This window comes from Eptesicus fuscus, chromosome 19 (assembly GCF_027574615.1).
Source record: "Eptesicus fuscus isolate TK198812 chromosome 19, DD_ASM_mEF_20220401, whole genome shotgun sequence".
NCBI lineage: Eukaryota > Metazoa > Chordata > Mammalia > Chiroptera > Vespertilionidae > Eptesicus > Eptesicus fuscus.
The window spans coordinates 12,970,144-12,991,436 of record NC_072491.1 but is presented as its reverse complement, the minus strand read 5'-3'; the positions used below and the strand labels follow the sequence as shown (position 1 = coordinate 12,991,436).

The 21,293-nt window shown below is 41.4% G+C and overlaps 1 protein-coding gene across 2 annotated transcripts; it reads left to right on the top strand.

The window, feature by feature from the left end:
- Window positions 1–1,225: 1,225 nt before the first annotated feature.
- Window positions 1,226–20,388, top strand: PABPC1 (poly(A) binding protein cytoplasmic 1). Of its 2 annotated transcripts, none has more exons than XM_054708250.1 (15): window positions 1,226–1,933; window positions 5,008–5,201; window positions 5,626–5,741; window positions 8,575–8,705; window positions 9,919–10,013; window positions 10,339–10,476; window positions 11,083–11,178; window positions 15,415–15,687; window positions 15,807–15,897; window positions 16,843–16,953; window positions 17,038–17,192; window positions 17,760–17,844; window positions 18,285–18,415; window positions 19,008–19,101; window positions 19,936–20,388. In XM_054708250.1, exons 1-14 carry the CDS (start codon window positions 1,741–1,743, stop codon window positions 19,098–19,100), a joined length of 1,902 nt encoding a protein of 633 aa, XP_054564225.1. In that variant the 5' UTR covers window positions 1,226–1,740; the 3' UTR covers window position 19,101; window positions 19,936–20,388. The 2 variants fall into 2 exon arrangements, with proteins under 2 accessions (XP_054564225.1, XP_054564224.1); XM_054708249.1 differs by having other exon boundaries at window positions 8,575–8,714.
- The last annotated feature ends 905 nt before the right edge of the window (window positions 20,389–21,293 follow it).

The window sequence follows — 21,293 nt, the reverse complement described above, 5'->3', positions numbered from 1 at the left end:
TTACATTTAGCATTCCTATTAAAGGCCGTAACGGATGCACGAAATTGTTCTAAAAGCACGTGCTGCTGCGTTTTAGACGATTCCTAAATTTGCCAGATTTGCAGGTGTGTGGTGCCATGGAAAAAGTGTGAGAAGGCTCATACTTTTTTTTTTTTTTAAGGCTCATACTTTTAAGGCAGAACGTTTTTCTCGAGTCCTGTCTTCGGCCCCAAGGAAATTTCTGGCAGAAAGAGCACCAATCGATGACTCCAATCGAGCATCTTAAGTTGATACTGACCACCATCCTCTAACAAGGGAAGGGGGACAAAGACCCCCCAAAACAGCTTTCCCAAATTAAAGCCACGGACCAACGACCAGGCTAATGAAGACTGAGGAGCGTCTACGGCTCGGAAAACCCCAGGACCAGGGAGCCCGAGGGCCCCTCCCCCCGTCCGCTGAACGCACCGCGGGGGGCGGCCACCGGGGTCCAGCGCCTGGACGGTTGGGGCGCCGGGACCCGCGGCCAGTTGGGGGGGTCAGCGGGCGCCGCGGCCGTTGGGGACTCCAGCTCCCGGCAGGCACCGCTCCTGCGGCCGAGGCGCGGGGCGGCGGTGCCCGCTGGGATTGGTAGTGCGGTCCGGGTAGGAGAAGGGGGAAGCCAGCCCCGGCTCCTTTCACGCACGTTTCGGAAACTGGGTCTGGAAGGGATCACGCCGGCCCCCTGGTGCCCGGCGTCCCTCGGGGACGGGGGCGAACGACACTGGGCTGGCCGAGGCGGGGAGAGGCCGGGGCGACCGTGCACGTGGGGGGTGGTTGGTGCCGAGGAACCCGGAAGCCTCGCGCACCGCCCACCGCGGCGGTGACGGGTTAACGCCTCTCCCGGGTGGAGGTGGGGGCGGGGAGTGCGGCAGGCGGGGCGGTCCCAGCCGACGACTCCGGGAGCCGCCGCGGGCCGGCCCGCCCCTCCCCCCCCGCGCGGGCCTACGCAGCGTGGGCCCCGCCCCCGGCCGCCGCGCGTGCGCAGAACCCCCGCCCCGCCGCCCCAGCCCCACCCCCGTACCCGCTGCCGCCGCCGCCTCTCCCTTCCTCTCTGCTCTTTCCTCCTCCTGTTTTTCTCTTCCCTCCGCCCTCTCGCCCGCTTTTCTCCTCCTCCTCCGGCGCCGACGCTCACGTCGGGTCCTGGCGTCAGACGCGCCGGGGCGGGGCGAGGGCCGCGTGCGGTATAAGTAGAGGGTGCAGGAGGCGGTGCTTCCCCTTCTCCCCGGCGGTTAGTGCTGAGAGTGCGGAGTGTGTGCTCCGGGCTCGGAACACACATTTATTATTAAAAAAACCCAAAAAAAATCTAAAAAAACCTTTTAAAAAACCCAAAAAAAAATTTACAAAAAAGTCCGCGTCTCCCCCCCCGCCGGAGACTTTTATTTTTTTTTCTTCCTTTTTTATAAAATAACCCGGTGAAGCAGCCGAGACCGACCCGCCCGCGGCCCCGCAAGCAGCTCCAAGAAGGAACCCAGAGACCGAGGCCTTCTCGCTGCCCGGACCCGACACCGCACCTCGCTCCCAGCCGGCAGCCAGCGGCCAGCGGCAGCGGACCGACCCGTCCTGCGGCTGTTGAGTAGTTGTCGATTCCGCTTGATTTTTGTCCCTCTGCGCTCGCCCCCGCTCCCCTCCCCCGGCGCCGCCCCCGGCCCCCGGCCCCGCACTCGCTCCCCTCCTCTCACGGGAAAGGTCGCGGCCTGTGGCCCCGCGGGCAGCCGTGCCGAGATGAACCCCAGCGCCCCCAGCTACCCTATGGCCTCGCTCTACGTGGGGGACCTCCACCCCGACGTGACCGAGGCGATGCTCTACGAGAAGTTCAGCCCGGCCGGGCCCATCCTCTCCATCCGGGTCTGCAGGGACATGATCACCCGCCGCTCCTTGGGCTACGCGTATGTGAACTTCCAGCAGCCGGCGGACGGTGAGCGCCGGGCGGGCGGGCAGCGGCCATGAGGCTCCGGCGGCGGCGGCGGGCAGGCGGGCGGGCGGGCGGGCGGGCTAGGCCGGCGGTCCCAGGGGGAGGGGGCGGCAGGGCCTGTCACACCCCCTTTCCCCCGAGGGTCGGCGGGGAGAGGCTGGGGCGCCCGGACCCCGGCTCCGCTGACCGGCGCGAACACGCGCAGCCGGCAGCCGCACGCCTCTCTCACGCCTGGCCACTTCCTCCTTTGCAACCATTTTCTCGGCCTCAGCCGCTCAAACTTTAGGGTGATGACGCGCCGGGGGCGGGGAGGGGGGGGTTGAGATTGGGCTCTCCGGGGCGCTTCCGCCCGTAGCCGCGGGATGCCGGGGAGCCGAGCGCGCAGCCCCCCCTTTTTTTTACGGGAACAGGTAGAGGCGCTGCTACCGCCCAGTCTCTCGCCGGCGCCCCAGCCCCGGGAGGAAGTGCCGGGAAAAGACCACGTGTTGAGCCCCCGTAACCCCGCGGGCCCGCGGCCTGCCTCTCTAACTGGCCCCGTCTGCTGGGGTCAGGTTGAGGCGGCCATGCCGCGGTGGTCCCCGGGCTTCTGATGGCATTCCTCACAACCGGCCGGGCCTTGGTGGCCCTAGAAATTACATTACCAGGGGGCCTTGCAGTTGGGGTTTTCCCCAAGTTCAAGCACTTCTCACCTGAACAGCAGGGTTGGAGGAGGGGAGGTGGAGGAGGACCCCCTTGATGGAAGGCTATCGTTGTCTCAGGAATTTAGATCATTTAAATTTTGTAATCAGGTTAGTTTCGTAATAGTGGTAATTTGTTCAGAATATTGGTTTTTTTTTCTCTTCTGAAATAGTTCCTGTGATTTTGAGGGGCTTTACTTAAAAAATGTATTCACAAATGTGGGCTGTAAAGTGTTACTTGGGTGAACGCAGTGTGGAGTGGATCATCATTACTTATGTGGCATTGGAGTCTAGTTCAGGTTTCTTTTTTAAAAAGTAGCCTAGGATATCCGTAAGTCATGAAGAATGACTGAGTTTTGAATAGCAGATTCTAATTAGCTTGAGACTTACGGGGAAGTATATTGCTAACCTTGGGTTTTTATTTTGAAGCTCACAAAAAAACCAAAATTTGGTAGATAGGATATGTGGCCTGATGCATGTGGCCAGGGTTTTTTCTTTATATCTGGATCAATTGAATTCCACGTCAGCTTCAGTCGATTTGATTTTGTAGAAAAGGCCTAAAGGGTAGAATTTAAACCTTTATTTTATTAAATTCACTTGGTCAGCTTTTCACTGGCTAAAGTTAATAATGGAGATTTTGGGTAGGCAGACTATTGTGACACTGAACCAGAAGTTGTAAAACTGCACTGCAGGTTTCCTGCCCTTTTGCTCTGTGAGCCGTACCTCCAAATGTCACTTCATACCAGTTCTTCCCAACTCTGGGCACGATTCATCACTGAAGAGAAGATAAAGTAATACTAGGGAACATAAGTTTGGGTCAGGTAATCACAATCTAAAGAGTTGATAGAGAAAACTTGAACAAATTCGAGAGACCAGAAAATGGTGACTTGAAAAGTGGCTTTTGTTTTTTCTAAGCTTAACCATTTGCAGTCCAAAGGAACAACTTTTTTAATTTCTTGGGATTTGAAAAAAAATTGAATTACCATGTTAAAATATACCCTATGTATTATCAATATATCAATAGAACAGTGCTAGGACTAAAAAGAAGATAGCATTTTTCCATCTTCCATTTATTTGTTTTCTAAATGTACAAATTACTATCCTCCCTAATAGTTTTTTCAGTGGTTTTCTTTTTTCTTTTTTTTTTTTCCTATTTATTGCTATATGGATGGACTTGTAGAATAACTTCTGAAAGTGACCAGTTTCTAATTGAGCAGGAAGAGGTGACTCATTCAAAAGAAGCTTGAGCAAAGTCAGCTAAAAAACTAGGGGAGCTGAGTAGGTGTGGTCAATTGATAATGAATTGACAGCTTATCTATCATCACTACCTTCTAGAAAATGAAGCTTTCGTTTATAAAAAGTGGCTAGAAAATTTGTCCTCTCAATAACTTTACAGTTATGTTGGCATGGAATTTGTGAAACGGTGTAGAACTTAAAGTGGACTGTTTTTCTCCTCTTAAGGATCTAGTCTTTTTCACTTAAGGATTTTTTTTTAATTTAGTCTCAACTTCTCTAAGAAGTGTTTCTTTAATGTGCATAATTCTTCATAGGTCCTGAAATCACAGGGTAGATTTTGAAATTTTCTAGCACTATCCAGAAATAATTGGTTAAATTATCAGTTATTAAGTACAAAAGTGATCTAAGATAAAATTGGTTTTATAACTCAAGAAAGGGTTAATTGTGAGTATTGTAGACCAAATTATGTATTATCCAGCTAAGTATGCCCAACTTCACATTAGTTTTTGAAGGCCTGATTCAAATCTTTTTCCTGATTCAAATCTTGATCTGAATAGATAATAGCCTTTTCTTTTTTTCTTTTTTGTTTACATGGCAATATGAAGTTGTGCCATGAATCACTGAAATCCCCCCCAATAATTCAGGGATTTATTATTTTTTAAGAAAATGGACTGGTTTTTGCTTAATATTGGTACTGATAAGCTGCCAATGAAAGAACCAATTTTGGCAAGCAATAGGGAAGGAGCAGAAATGCTTAAAAAATTCATAAACTATGTTTAGCCTGTGGATAATCTTTAATTGCCTAATGTCTTTTATATTGCTCATTAAGCAGATTTTATGTGAAAAGGGATCTTGATTTTACATTGACCGGGAACAAAAAGGTGCTTTTAAATATAATGGCAATTAAAGGGAAAGATTGTTTTAGAAATACATTATCAGTGATATTTCATTAATTAACAGGTAGGAAATTTGGGGCTTCTGATAGCCTCTTCATGTGTTACACAATTTAAATCTCGGCTAGGTTGAGGTAAGGTCCAGCCTTCCTGAAGTTTGAAGAAATAGAGAGATTGTGGGCCCAATCACTCCTCCCACACAGTTCATAAAATTTTAAGTGGCCTGTAAAAGTTTTAAAGTAATAATTCTATCAAAATATCCTTCCTACAGCGGAGCGTGCTTTAGACACCATGAATTTTGATGTTATAAAGGGCAAGCCAGTTCGCATCATGTGGTCTCAGCGTGATCCATCACTTCGCAAAAGTGGAGTGGGCAACATATTCATTAAAAATTTGGACAAATCCATTGATAATAAAGCACTGTATGATACATTTTCTGCTTTTGGTAACATCCTTTCATGTAAGGTAAGCAACAGTGTGATTATAATACTGTCTATAAATGGGTATCTTTATTTCCCAAATACCCAGGCTAGGTGACAATTTACAGTTGACATTTGAACAGTGTGCCCACTTAAATGCAGATTTTTTTTCAGTAAATATCTATATGTTTTTTCTGTCTGTTTGGGAATCCTTGTATGCAGAGGGCCAACTATGCATTGTTCTACACTGTTCTATATAGCCACAGATTTTGGTATCTGCGGGGATACTGAGGGATACATTCTTATTTGGGGAGTCAAAAGTTATATGTAGATTTTGACTGCTGGGTGTCAGCTCCCCTTAAGCCTCCCTCCATCCTCTCAGCATTGGTCAGCAGTATGGTACTTTTGAACATTGGGAAAATGCTGAATTAATAGTATATAATGAAAAACTGCTATACATTTTCCCCTAGGTGGTTTGTGATGAAAATGGCTCCAAGGGTTATGGGTTTGTACATTTTGAGACACAGGAAGCAGCTGAAAGAGCTATTGAAAAAATGAACGGGATGCTTCTAAATGATCGTAAAGTGTAAGTATAAAAATTTAGTTAAACTTCAGATCTCTTTAATAGTTCCAATCAATACATTAATTTGTATTTGTGCTCTTAATAAAGAGATAAATTTGAATGAAAATTAACAAACGTACATCTTGGGGTAGATTTTTATAATTGTCTTTTCTCCACACTCAATGTAACATTAAAATAACAGTGAATCAATAAAATGGTCAGCCCTAACTGGTTTGGCTCAGTGGATAGAGCATCGGCCTGCAGACTCAAGGGTTCCACGTTCGATTCCGGTCAGGGGCATGTACCTTGGTTGCGGGCACATACCCAGTAGGGAGTGTGCAGGGGGCAGCTCAGCTGATCAATGTTTCTCTCTCATCAATGTTTCTAACTTTCTATCCCTTTCCCTTCCTCTCTGTAAAAAGTCAATAAAATATATTTTTTAAAAAATAAAATAAAATGGTCAGTGAACCAAAAAGAAAAAAATGGGTATACTGGGATATAAAGCTTTCTCAAAGTAAGTGCATAGTTGAACAACTAGAAGCCGGACAGAAGCTTAATTGTAATTTCTGAGGTAGTAATTAGCCCATTTTCTATTTGAGGAAACTGAGGCTAAAATAATTTGCCTGTAATTAAATGCTGGCATGACAGATGGGCTAGAATACAAGCCCACTGGTCTAAGTTCTGAGCCCAGGGTGACCCTTTACTTGGTTATACTGCTGCAATTTATTGATGGATTATAAAGTTTTCCCCCAACCTTTTGAACCCATCCACCTCTTTAAAGAAAAAGCTGAATTAAACCAGAAGTCTTTATGATTAATCTTTCTGAAATAAACTTGTTCTTAAAAATTAAATACACTGATGGCCTGAGGGGTGTGGCTTAGCTGGTTGTGCATCTTCTATGCACCAAAAGGTCAGTGGTTGGATTCCTGGTCAGGGCATGTGCCTGGGTTTTGGACTCCATCCCCAGTAGGGGGTGGGATATGCAGGAGGCAGCCAATTTATGTTTCTCACATCAGTGCTTTCCCTTCCTCTCTCTAAAATCATTAAAAACATTTTTAAAAATAATAAATAACACTGATAAAACCTGTGTAAGATTATTTCTGTTATAGGTTGTAAGAATACAGATTTTATGAGCCCAAAGAAATGACAAATCTTATTCTCTCCTCAGTCAGTGGGTCTGGGTAAATTCAGCTGTGAGGTCATAGTGTAAATGACCTTTGAGTTTATGTTGTTGTGTAGTTAATGATGGTATACAAATTGGGTTTGGTTATAAGTCAACTGCATCACTCTTAAGGTGTGGTGCTCATAAACCAGTGCATCAAGTGGTGTGATCAGTCTGTACATGAAGTTACGCACATGGTATTACCTGTTTGAATTTTGAGTACATTTAAATGAGAAATATTTAGCATTATTAGTATTCTCAGATGGAAACATAATTTGCCTGTCAGCAGTGCTTCAAGGGGGGCAAAGTGCTCATCACTGGTGGGGTAGATTTTTGATTAGTATTATAGGAAATGTTTTGGGTTTTTTTAAAATATATTTTATTGATTTTTTTTAGAGAGGAAGGGAGAGGAAGAGGGACAGAGTTAGAAAGATAGATGAGAGAGAAAAATCGATCAGCTGCCTCTTGCACACCTCCTACTGGGGATGTGCCCACAACCAAGGTACATGCCCTTGGCTGGAATCTAACCTGGGACCCTTCAGTCCGCAGGCCGACGCTCTTATCCACTGAGCCAAACCGGTTAGGGCAGGAAATGTTTGATATTTATTTTTCAATGGCACATATACTACTTTTATATTAGGGGAAAACTAAATTTAAAAACATTTTGTTGATAATATAAAAAATTATGCAGGGCTATTATGTGTTAAGAGTATAGAATTAAGTTATATTTTAAGTTACAAAGTACAGGAACCACTTTGAAACAGCTGCTATGAAAGCTTTTGTCTTTTTTCTAAATCCTCACTGGAGTATACGTTTTAGCCCTTTGCACTCGCTTTTTTCTCGATTCCTTTATTCTGCTTGGGATTTAATTTTTTAAATACCCCAGATTTTACAAAGTGCGGCAGTAGAATAAAAAACTGGAGTTTCTTTTCATACAAACTTATTTATTTGGATTTTTTTATATTTCAAATTATTGATACCAAAGAGTATAAAAAGAGCTGCTACCGATGCTAACCGTGTGGAGTCTCGACATCCGAGTGCAAAAGGTTAGCGAGCGGGAGAGAGAAACATCAAAACAAGGGTTGGTAGCTTCCTGTATGCACCCTAACCTGGGATCTAACCTGCTACCTAGTTATGTGCCCTGACTTGGAATTGAACCTGCAACCGTTTGGTGTACAGGACAACACTCCAACCAATTGAGCCACCTGGCCAGGGTTTTTAAGTCTTTTCATTGGCATTCCAGTCATCTGTAGGTGTGAGAGAAGTGTGTATTAAGAAAAATGTGGGTTGTTTTTGCCCTAGCTGGGTAAGTTGCTCAGTTGGTTAGTGTCATCCCAATACACCAAGGTTGTAGGTTCAACCCCTGCTCAGGGCACATACAAGAACCAAAGAATTAGCGGAACAACAAATCAAAAGTGTTTTTTATCTCCCTTTTTGCCTCCCCCCTCACTAAAAGTGAATAAATTGAAAGAAAAAAAGTGGGTTTTTTTTTTGTGTGTGTGTGATTGTAATTGTGAATTTTTTTATATTTTAGACTTTTATTTTTTCATTGAGGCTCTATTTCCGTTTTACAGTGTGCTCGTTATTAGAGATTCTGAAATTATGAGTAGCATTTACAAAATCAACCATCAGGCTTAATCTGAACTTCACAAAATGGAAACTAAATTTTATGGTCTATGTATTTTTTTCTTTTAGGTTTGTTGGGCGATTTAAGTCTCGTAAAGAACGAGAAGCAGAACTTGGAGCTAGGGCAAAAGAGTTCACCAATGTTTACATCAAGAATTTTGGAGAAGACATGGATGATGAGCGCCTTAAGGATCTCTTTGGCAAGTTTGGTAATGTGTCTGAATTAAATTTTTACAAAGTTCTGAGTAACCTTTATATTAAAAGCCTACGTGACTCTTAATGGTGAACAACCAGAAGGACAGGTCACTATGATGCACACTGACCACCAGGGGGCACACGCTCAATGCAGGAGCTGCCCCCTGGTGGTCAGTGTGCTCCCACAGGGGGAGCACTGCTCAGCCTTCAAAGCCAGGCTCACAGCTGGGGAGTGCAGCGATGGTGGTGGTGGGAGCCTCTCCCACCTCTGCAGCATTGCTAAGGAGCAGAGAGGGCTGAGGAACACACCGGGCCCCCCCCACCCCCCCAATCCCTACCCACAAACTTCATGCACCGGGCCTCTAGTTGCTCAATATTAGTTTTGGCTAATTTTACCAAAATAAATGAGACTTACAATAATTTGTAGTTTTTTGGATTAAGCTGCTGATCATCTATTGTACTGCAAAGTAATCTATTTATATAAAAGCCTAATATGCAAATTGTTCCTGTCGGAGTTGTATATTTCATCTCTTTTTAGATTAGACGCTATTTCTAAAGTTTGGCTGGATATTGTTAACCACTTATTTCAAATGAATAATGCTGTCAGTTGACCACCAATTTGTAAATTTGCCAGTTATATTCTGGATAGCTTTGCATAGCAGAGATTGAAAGTATAACCTTAGGACTAAAGCACATTCAGAAGTAATCTATGCTCATACATCTTGCAAATTCTCTAATTAAATGTGATTTTTTTAGCCTTTTTGTCCCACCTACCTGAGATAATACCCGCCTCAGTTAAGCGTCATTTTTACTTGAGTGGATGGGATTGGGCATGTGTGAATTCAGAAACATGCCACCTCCAGGTGATTCTTTGTCTTCCCAAATGTCAGGCACTGACTGTTGAAATCAAGTGGGCCAGGGCTTAAGAAATTCTTATTTGTTAATTCTGATGTCAAGAAAACCAAATTGTTGGGTTAAAAAAAAAGCAAATCTGTTCTGTACTACTGCTAAGAATAAAACTTCATTTTTTACAGTTGTCTAAAATATACCTCCATAAATGGAAGTAGGAATGTTTTCAGTTTACTTCTTAGTAGAAATAAAGGGTCTTTGAAGAGACTATTTAATGCCCCATGCATGGCTTTGTTTTTGTGCGTTGAAACTTAAAATGTATAAACTAAATATTGTATGGAATATCTGAGTCATTAAATTTTCTTTTAGGACCTGCCTTAAGTGTGAAAGTAATGACAGATGAAAGTGGAAAATCCAAAGGTTTTGGATTTGTAAGCTTCGAAAGGCATGAAGATGCACAGAAAGTAAGACTTAAATATATTAACTAAAGGCACTTAGGTGTTCTGTGTTTTACTGCAAAGAGATACAAAACTGGGTTGCTCTTACGTTGAAATTTACATGCATACCAATGGCTGTTTTACATGTTCATCTTTACATGTTGTTTTTAAATTATTTGGATTTTATATATTTTGACATTATAAATTGGAAACCTACATTTTCCCCAAACCGCAAAATTTAATTTTTGTTATTGGTCTACCTTTAGCATTCACAACGTAACCAACTTTCTTTGTTGTTAAAGAAATGAATTTCCATATTTCAAGTAATTAAAGTTTTTGTTATTTCTGTAAGGCTGTGGATGAGATGAATGGAAAGGAGCTCAATGGAAAACAAATTTACGTTGGCCGAGCTCAGAAAAAAGTGGAACGGCAGACGGAACTTAAGCGCAAATTTGAACAGATGAAGCAAGATAGGATCACCAGATACCAGGTTTGTTTTTTGTGTTTTAATAAATTTTTATTGATTTCAGAGGAAGGGTGAGAGAGAGACAAACAGAAACTTCAATGAGAGAGAGAACCATTGGTTGGCTACCTCCTGAGCAGCCCCTACTGGGGTTCAAGCCTGCAATCCAGGTATGTGCCCTGACCAGGAATCGAACCATAGGTCTACGCTCAACCACTGAGCCACACCGGCTGGGCTGCCTGGTTCATTTTTATTTTTTTTAACATATTGATTCTTCTAGGGAGAGGGATAGAGAGAAACATGGATCAGCTGCCTCCTGCACACCCCTCACTGGGGATGTGCCCGCAACCAAGGTACATGCCCTTGACCGGAATCGAACCTGGGATCCTTGAGTCCATAGGCTGACACTATCCACTGAGCCAAACCAGTTAGGGCTGTCTGGTTCATTTTTAATTGAACAAGCTAAATAGGACAGGGATAAGGAAACCTATTTTATGTTCACTTTACTTACAGGTAATCGGGGGATTTGGGGCGGGGGGGGGGGGGGAAACATGGGATAAAACAGTAGGAAGTGTGCTTAAGTACCACCATGGTTTTCTTTATTTTTCTAGTATTCCTTTTTTCTTTTTTTAGGGTGTTAACCTTTATGTGAAAAATCTTGATGATGGTATTGACGATGAACGTCTCCGGAAAGAGTTCTCTCCATTTGGTACAATCACTAGCGCAAAGGTAAGCATATGATTTTTTTTTTAAAGATTTTGGAAAATTCCATGGTTATATGTACTTAATTTTCACATCAATTTACTTCAGGTTTTTTTTCCACTTTGCAAACGAATAGTCAAATAAGGTGCCCTCCCCCACCCCCTAATTTTTTTTCCTTTTCCTGGAAATCAAGTTTTTGCTTCATTGCTTAAAAAACACACAACAAAACATTCAAATTTGATGTGGAATTGTAGCCCCTTGGTTTATTTTTGCAGATGGAGAGTTCTGCATTCTTTCCTGAGGAAGGTTGCAGTTGATGACCGACCATAGTTACATTGATTGATCCTCAGTGATGTGCACTGTTCTACACTTCGTTAAACTAGTACTTTTACTGGTTAAGGTGTCAGTTTATTAGGGGACTATACCTGTTAACAATTGGGCTAATCTATTCACTTAGTCATTCTGAGAGAGTCAAACTCTAAAAACAGTATTCTATACTAAATTCTGGAATTTTGGAGTGTAGGAAAAATTAAAGCTCAGTGCTCTGGAATGATCTGTGGCTCATCTTTCTCAGCTTTTCCTGGCAAACCCATTGATCAAGGAAGCTTCTGTGAAAGTGAGGAAATGTTAGGAACACAGTAGATCAGTGGTCGGCAAACTCATTAGTCAACAGAGCCAAATATCAACAATACAACAATTGAAATTTTTTTGAGAGCCAAAAACCGACTTCTGCGCATGGGCCACGAAGTTTCAATCACACCCTATATGCGCACCCGCACGTGGTATTTTGTGGAAGAGCTACACTCAAGGGGCCAGAGAGCCACATGTGGCTCGAGAGCCGCAGTTTGCCGACTACTGCAGTAGATGAATACAAATAAAGCAAGGGCTGTGGTTGTCTTGTGTTACAGCCTGTGCTTTTGTAAGAGTACCTGGAGTGTCTTTATCCTCAGTGTATTCCTTGAAAGCTGTAACTGAATATACATCCATTTATTTTAAATGTATTTCACATGCATGTTTTACAAAGGAGAGTTCTTAAAGTCCTTTGTGGATTATAATATCACTATTTGTAAGGAGGTGAAAAGTTTGGCAAGAATTTATTTTGGAGGGAGGAGGGCATTATGTTGATTTAATAATGCTTGCTGAAAAAACATATATCAAGGAGAAAGACAAAAAGTGAAAGGCAACTCTTGCATCCCCCATTTTTAGTCTCCAAAAAGATTGAGTGGTGTTGATCATTTTTCATGCTTGTACAAACAGTCTGTATGCATAGTTTTTAGAAAACAGGATTATGCCCTGCGTATTCTCAGTTTGCTATTTTATTTAACAATATATCTAAATACATACTTATTTCAGGCATTTACACTTTTTTTTTTGCTAAGAGCTAAATATTCATGGTATGGATATATCATAAATTATTTTACTGTACCTGTATTGATAAGCATTTAAGTTGTTTTGCATGTTTCCAAAGTTAAATCCACCTTTCTAAAAACTTTTTATTCATATATATATATATTTGTACACATGCCAGTATTTCTAGAATTGATATTGCTGGTTTGTGGGTGTGTATTTAAAATTGATACAAGAAAATTGTCCAAAAGGGCTGAACAAATTTCTATTAGTCTTATCAAATTAGTAGAAAGCAGTATATATATATATATATCTTTTCAAATGGTGACATGTTTTTCATGTGTTTACTTTTTTTGCTTTTCTTTGCATACTTTTACACTGAGTGGCCAGATTATTATGATCTCTGAACGCATAATAATCTGGCCACTGTGTGTATGTGTGTGTATTAGAGGCCCGGTGCATGAATTCGTGCATGGGTGGGGTCTGGTCAGGGGGAGGGGACATGGGCAGTTGGCTGGCCTGCCTGCTGGTCGAACTCCTGGTTGAGGGGACAATTTGCATATTAGCCTTTTATTATATAGGATATACACTGAGTGGCCAGATTATTATGCGTTCAGAGATCATAATAATCTGGCCACTCAGTGTATATTGCATTGGTTGTCTTTATTTAGGGACAATGTATGTCAGCCCTTCGTTTTATATTGCAAATATTTTCTTTCAGCCTTTCACTTTGTACTTTAGGATCTTGTGTCAGTTTACATTTTTCCTACATTTTTGCATCTTATGTTCAGATTGAGAATCTGGCAATTTTATTTTTTAATGTGATGTGAAGAAGAGGTCTAACAATTCTTTCCAGTTATTCCAATGTGCCATATACTACATAGTTCAAAGTCCATCCTTTGCCCCCTATTTTTAAAATGTTCACTTTAACATACTAAATTCCCATAATTGCATGGGTATGTTTGTGGACTCTTAAATTTATATATAATTGATTTATATCATTAATTTCATGTTTACAACACAGTGACTCAGTATTTGTATATATTGTGAAGAGATGACAATTCATCACCGTACAGTCACAAAAAAATATTTTTCTTGTAATGAAAAAACTTGTAAGATCTCTGCTAGCAGCAACCTTCAAGTATACAGTACAGTATTATTAACTACTAGAGGCCTGATTCACGAAATTTGTGCAAGAGTAGGCCTTCCTTCCCCCAGCTGCTGGCACCGGCTTCTCTCTGGCACCCGGGACCTGGCCTTTCTTTGCAGCCCCGGCTTTGTCTGGCAGGTCATCCAGTCTAATTAGCATATTACGCTTTTATTATTATAGATAGATGCTGTACATTCCATTTCCATGATTTATTTTGTAGCTGGGAGTTTGTACTGTTTAACCCCCTTTACCCAGTTTTCCCACCCTTTGCCCCTCTGGTACCCACTCATCTATTTTCTATATCCAGGAACTGAAGAGTTGTTTGTTTCTTTTTAATTTGTTTTTGTTTTTGATTCCTCATAAAAGTAAGATTGGCGTCTGTTTCATTGCCATTTTGATTATTCCTGTTTAATGTAGCTGGATAGCACGCTTATGCATATATCTGGGCTAGTGAGGGGTTCTTTGCATTTCCTCATTGCTTGTTGCAAAGATCTTTGCAGTCAGTGAAAGTTTCCTGAATATTGTTTATACCCCAATATTCATGGCCCTTCTGGTCTTGAGTGTGAAGGTTGTTGTTTTTTTTAATTGATTTTTTACAGAGAGGAAGGGAGAGAGATAGTTAGAAACATCGATGAGAGAGAAACATCGATCACCTGCCTCTTGCACACCCCCTACTGGGGATGTGCCCGCAACCAAGGTACATGCCCTTGACCGGAATCGAACATGGGACCCTTGAGTCCATAGGCTGACGCTCTATCCACTGAGCCAAACCAGTTTCGGCAAGTGTGAAGTTTTTATTTTAAAACTAGAAGCCCGGTGCATGAAAATTCATGCACTGGAGGGGGGTCCCCTTAGCCCAGCCTGCCCCCTCATAGTCTGGGAGCCCTCAGGGGCAAGAGGCAACCCGGTCCGGTGATCAGGGGAAGGCCATGCCCCCATCACATCTCTGCTGCTGCCACTGCCAACAGTGCAAGTCTCAGCCGACCCTGGTTACCTGAGCCTTGGGTGGCCCTGGGCAGCTGGGCAGCCGGGCAGCCGCCATCCAAGGCTTGCCTGTGCCTCGAACTGGCCCTGGGCGGCTGGGGGCACTGAGGGGACTGAGGGACTCTGGAGGCAGGTGTGCAGAGTGGCCGGACCCGCCTGGGGGTGGGCCTGGCCATGCAGCGCGCCTGACCCCCCAGTGGGGCTGAGGGGACTGGGCGCCACCATCTTTGAGGGCGTGGCAGTAATTAGCATATTCCCTCCTTATTGGATGTGGGCACCACCATCTTTGTGAGGGTGTGATGGTCAATTAGCATATTCCCTCTTTATTAGATAGGATATGCGTATTATAAGATTCAACTGCTTTCCCTCCCCCTCTTTCCTCTTTAAAGAGTAGTAAAGCATTTTGTCAGCTTCAGTGGCTTAGAGAGTGATTTTAATTGGGTATTTCCAGTGGTGCTAAGAGTTTTAAATTTAGTAAGCCTTGAATTTATTTAGCTATTTAAACCTTAATAGTGAAAATCTTAATATCTAACTGAATATCTTTAAAAAGTTGCTGTTGTACCTTTGCCCCTTTACTTCCTCTTTTGCTTGGCTAGGATAATGCATGTGTGTAGCTTGCCCTTAATATTCAGGTACTAAGGAAAAATTGTGGGGGGCGGAAATCCTTTCATTGTTAACAGGGTTTAGTTGAGTCAGTAGCTATCATTGAATAATGCTCTCCATTTGTGCCTCATTCTACCACTGCATTAACCTTGTTTAATGTTTTTTTTTTCTTTCAATAGGTTATGATGGAGGGTGGTCGCAGCAAAGGGTTTGGTTTTGTATGTTTCTCCTCCCCAGAAGAAGCCACTAAAGCAGTTACAGAAATGAATGGTAGAATTGTGGCTACCAAACCATTGTACGTAGCTTTAGCTCAGCGCAAAGAAGAGCGCCAGGCTCACCTCACTAACCAGTATATGCAGAGAATGGCAAGTGTGAGAGCTGTGCCCAACCCCGTAATCAACCCCTACCAGCCAGCACCTCCTTCAGGTTACTTCATGGCAGCTATCCCACAGGTACGTTTTTCTGTTTGAGAACCTGCATTTAGTATATAGTAGGTATATATTTAGAGTATATAGCTAGTTGCATTATTTGCTTTTTTTCTTTTGCCGAAGTCTTTGTTTGCTTTCTACAGACTCAGAACCGTGCTGCATACTATCCTCCTAGCCAAATTGCTCAACTAAGACCAAGTCCTCGCTGGACTGCTCAGGGTGCCAGACCTCATCGTAAGCTTTTCTTTTTTTCTCTTAAGGGGATGAATTATTTGGAATAAAAATATACATGGGCCAATTATCTGTTACATTTCAGTGATATATTAACTTGCTTTTCATAATTTATGGTTATCAGTGTTCATTTGGGGATTCTAAGTCTATTGTTAAAAGTATTACGTGTGTCCCCTTTTTTCTCCTATTGGTTTTTTTTTTCCCTTTTAAAAAAATTGTAAAATGCTTCACCACTCTGAGACAGTGATTTCTGTGCTGGTTTGATTTTTTTTTCCTTTATGGTAAGTTTGGGAATGGATCCAACTCTTTATTCTTTTTTAACTTATTTTAATAATGTTTTATTGATTTTTAAATTTTATTTTATTATTTTTTTTTAGAGAGAGAGCGAGGAAGGGAGAGAAAGAGAAACATTGATGTGAGAGAGAAACATTGATCGGTTGCCTTCCACACACACTCCAACCAGGGATTGAACACTCCAACCAGGGATTGAGCCTGTAACCTGGGTATGTTCCCTGACCAGAAGGCAAACTGGTGACCATTCAGTGCACCAGACAATGCTCAACCAGCTGAGCCACACTGGTAGGGCAGGATCTTTCTTAATTTCATAATTGCATATTTGGTTGGGCAGTAGTTTTAAAGATTTTGTTACTTGTATGAGGACCAGGTCCTGGCATCTTTGGCCTTATCCTGTCTGTAGAATAGTGCTGTATTGTAGGAGCACTTGGAATGAGGTTTATGTATACGATGTTCAGATATTAATAAGTATTTGTTGTATGAATGAATGTTTATTTACTAATGCTCTGATAAGTCTGGGGAAATTGCAGGTGTGAGACTAAAAAATGGTATTTATTTTTAGCCTTTTGTTCAAATCTCACAGCTCTAAAAAGGCAGCATGAACACTTTAGTGAGTTTTGCCAAGGTAATGTGTGTTCATATCTTTAAATGCAGCATTCCAAAATATGCCCGGTGCTATCCGCCCAGCCGCTCCTAGACCACCATTTAGTACTATGAGACCAGCTTCTTCACAGGTTCCACGAGTCATGTCCACACAGCGTGTTGGTGAGTCTTAATCCTGCCTGTAAAAATTGGTCTCCAGTTTGAAGTAGCAAGGTAAATGTACAAAATGTATGTTTTTATTTTTAGCTAACACGTCAACACAGACAATGGGTCCTCGTCCTGCAGCGGCTGCTGCTGCAGCTACTCCTGCTGTCCGCACCGTTCCACAGTATAAATACGCTGCAGGAGTTCGCAATCCTCAACAACATCTTAATGCACAGCCACAAGTTACCATGCAGCAGGTATGGACTTAGGATTTCTTCATGAAGGCGACACAACCTTGGTTGCAATCAGAGAAGTTGAAGACAACTGTATGATATAGGAGAACTTAGGCTGTCTAGAATATCTTGTTAATTGTCCCATTAATTGATAGTATGTAAAAATGTCTTATCTGCATGTGCTATAGGAATTAGACAAGCGTTCTGCATTTCCTATTCTTAATTTAATTGGGTGACTTGAGTTTTGTTTGGCATAGCTGTAAGGAAGAAAGGGTAAAATCAAGTTTAGTTTGTGAGATGTAGCTTACCCCCGTCCCGCCCCCCCCCCCCCTTTTTTTTTTAACGCTGGATCAAGACTGTCATTGCTTATAATAGAAATCTGGTTCCACAGAATACTCTAGGTTAAAAAAAAAAGTGAAATATCCCATGTGGTCCTAATACTTGAACAAATAAGTGTGTTTCTGGTTTACTCAGCTTCTGTTTGTTCAGATTGCAGTCCATCACTTCACTGATTTTCCAGTGGTGACTGTCGCTTATACTTGCCATTACTTCTGCACTTTAAACTTAGGAATTTTCCTATTTTATATCTAGCCTGCTGTTCATGTACAAGGTCAGGAGCCTTTGACTGCTTCCATGTTGGCATCTGCCCCTCCTCAAGAGCAAAAGCAAATGTTGGGTAAGTACCTTTGTCTTATTACCTAGTCAGTTAGAGACTAGAAAATAGACACAAAACCCTCTTTTGCACCTAATAATACAGCTAGATTTATCTGAATTGGCATGAATGATTATGATGGCACAGTTTGTCTGCCTAACTAATTTAAAGCCCAGAAAGTTATCAATATGTTGCTTTTGATGGATAGGGTAATAGGGCATTACACCCCTACTTGCCATGCATTCCCACCACATTGTTGGAAGAAGGAATTTGAACCAAATGAGGGACAAATTTTGTTTGATTTTTGCCTGAGCATAGATTTAACAATTGAATATAGCAATATAGCTTACGCCCATTTATTTGCTATATACACAAGGTTCTTAAATCCCAGTTTTAATATGGTAGATGCTTTCAGGATTTTTTTTTTTTTTTTATTGAAGTCTTTGAAATGTTTTTGTCCCTAGGTGAACGGCTGTTTCCTCTCATTCAAGCCATGCACCCTACTCTTGCTGGTAAAATCACTGGCATGCTGTTGGAGATCGATAATTCAGAACTTCTTCATATGCTTGAGTCTCCAGAATCTCTTCGTTCTAAAGTAATTTAAATTTGTCATATATCTAACAACTTAGACTACGAATATTTTAGGGCTTTTTGTAGGAGTTTAATTTCATAGATACAGGGTGGGCAAAAGTAGGTTTACAGTTGTAAGTACCTGAAACAGATCATTCTCCAAACTATGCACTGTTCTAAGAGTTCTACAAGTAGTAATTGTAAGTTCTGATAATAACCTGTGCTATTATTCCCATTTTATAAATGGGGAGACGAGCATGGAGAGGTTAAATAATTCCCCAATGCTCAGAAAGCTAGGAAGTGCCGAGTGTGGCTTCACATCAGTCAGTTTAACTCTAGTGTCCATGCTCGTCTAACTGCTACTTCTTTATTGGAAAAAGAGAGTGATATTTGCTAATATTTTTCTATTTTGGAGGATTTTTGGTGAGAGTAAGAAGTACAAGAGAGTTCATAATTCTGGAATAGTGGTGGAATGGAACTCAAAAAGATATGGATAATAGTTGGAATGTTTTTTGGAACTATGAGTTCTTTACACTTTACCTTTGACATTTGTGTATGGTCAAGTTGAGATTCTTGTAGTTATTTCTTTTCAGAGCCAATTTGTTCTCCTTTTTTAGGTTGATGAAGCTGTAGCTGTACTACAAGCCCACCAAGCTAAAGAGGCTGCCCAGAAAGCAGTTAACAGTGCCACCGGTGTTCCAACTGTTTAAAGTGAGCTTTCCCTCATGGTCGTTTTAAGCTTGTTTCCTCAATCTTTTATAATAGTTGGAGCAAATTTTGAAACATAGCAAAAATTAATTTTACCATTAAATCCAAGTGTATTGATAGTTTTTCAGAGAAATGAAATGTAAGAATTAATTTTTACCTGTTACCCTGATATTAACTTGAATTTTCAAAATCAAAGCATGATTAAACATTTTATATAGTGAGTTTTGTTAAATGGCCTTTAACAGGGGTTGGCCCTTTGTATGCTTTACTCTCGGGGCTTTCCTAGCTTATGCTTTTTCATGGGTGGCAGTAATAACAGTTGCCCTTAGGCCTCTACTATTGCCCTTTATTACTCCCAAGAAATAGTATTATAATGTAGCTGTTCAGCCAGGACCAGAGGTTGGAAAAGCTTTTCTGAAAAGGACCAGATAGGAAACATTTTGGGCTTAGTGGCCCTTGTTGTGTCTGTTGGCAGTAACTCAACTATCTTACAGTGTGAAAGCAGTCATAGACAATATGTAAACAAATGAGTGTGGTTGACTGAATTTGGTACACAGCTTTAATTTGCTACTGACAGTACTAGTATTGGTCTTATCTTCCTTGTTTTGTTGGCTTTGGTTTTATTCAAGTATATTTGATACATAATGGTAAAATTTAAAGCACACCATGTTAATTTGACTCATGTCTATATTGTGATATGATTGCCACTGTAGCGATGGTTAGTACCTCCATCACTTTATGTAATGAGACTTTTTTTTTGGTGGTTGGAATAATTAAGATCTAGTCTCAGAGCAAGTTTTATGATTATAATCTTTTTCCCCCCCCCCACATTTACAGATTGATCAGGGACCACGAAAAGAAACTCGTGCTTCACCGAAGAAAAATATCTAAACATCGAAAAACAATATTACGGAAAAAAAAAACATTGCAAAATATAAAATAAATAAAAAAAGGAAAGGAAACTTTGGACCTTATGTACCGAGCAAATGCCAGGTCTAGCAAAAATAATGCTAGTCCTAGATTACTTATTGATTTAAAAACAAAAACAAAAAAAACTACAAAAAAATAGTAAAATATAAAAACAAATTAATGTTTTATAGACCCTGGGAAAAAGAATTTTCAGCAAAGTACAAAAATTTAAAGCATTCCTTTCTTTAATTTTGTAATTCTTTACTGTGGAATAGCTCAGAATGTCACTTCTGTTTTAAATAACAGAATTGATAACTGAGCAAGGAAACGTAATTTGGATTATAAAATTCTTGCTTTAATAAAAATTCCTTAAACAGTAAACAGTGATGTTATGCTGTTTTATTTCTCTTGGCTTGTGTAAGTAGGTGATCAGTTGGAACTAGCATAAGAACCTCTTGTGACAAAGTTATAGTTGAAATGATCTTAACATTTTTATTTTTTATTTTTGAGATGATGCCAGTTTGACTATTAAGGTTTCTAGGCTGAGAGATAATTAGCTTAAGCCTTCATTTATATGGTGGAAGACAAGTAAACAGTTACTCTGTATAGAGGAATGTGTTTTGGGTATGGTTTTTATATTAAATGTCAACAAGAATTCATTTTAAGCCTTATTTTTTTAAAATATATATTTAAAACATTGACTTCAAAGAGGAAGGGAGAGGGAAAGAGAGAAATAGAAACATCAATGATTCACATCATTGATCAGTGGCCTCCTGCACACCCCCTGCTGGGGATCGAACCCACAACCTGGGCATGTGTCCTTGACCAGAATTGAACCATGACTCCTGATTCATAGGTTGACGTTCAACCACTGACTGAGCCACACCAGTCAGGCTAGAGAATGAGTTTTAGAAGATCGGGGCCAAGGCCCAAGACATCTGTGTGAAACAATTCCCCTGGCAACTTAAATGTACTTTTGAGAATGGTTTTAATACCAGCTCTGTTGCCTTTGGGAGCAAATAAATAAATCCGAATAAAACCATTCCTATATCAGCCCTCTCTGCAAGATGAAGCCTTATAATGCTCTGTACTTGGAATGCTTTTCATTTGGCTTCCTGTTTTGAAACAACAGCAAAACGCCACCTCTATCCCATGGTTTAACCCTTTGCACTCACTTTTTTCTCGATTCCTTTATTCTAATGCTAAGTGTTGAGTCACACTCTACATCCGAGTGCAAAATGTTAAATCAGTGTATCCCCTCGCCCCAAAGGCCTTCTAATGACTAT

Coding starts and splice junctions, on each gene's coding strand:
- PABPC1 (XM_054708249.1), top strand. CDS start 1,741: ATGAACCCCAGCGCCCCCAGCTACCCTATGGCCTCGCTCTACGTGGGG. Junction 8,715..9,918: donor GGATCTCTTTGGCAAGTTTG/GTAATGTGTCTG, acceptor ATTTTCTTTTAG/GACCTGCCTTAAGTGTGAAA. Junction 15,688..15,806: donor TCATGGCAGCTATCCCACAG/GTACGTTTTTCT, acceptor TGCTTTCTACAG/ACTCAGAACCGTGCTGCATA.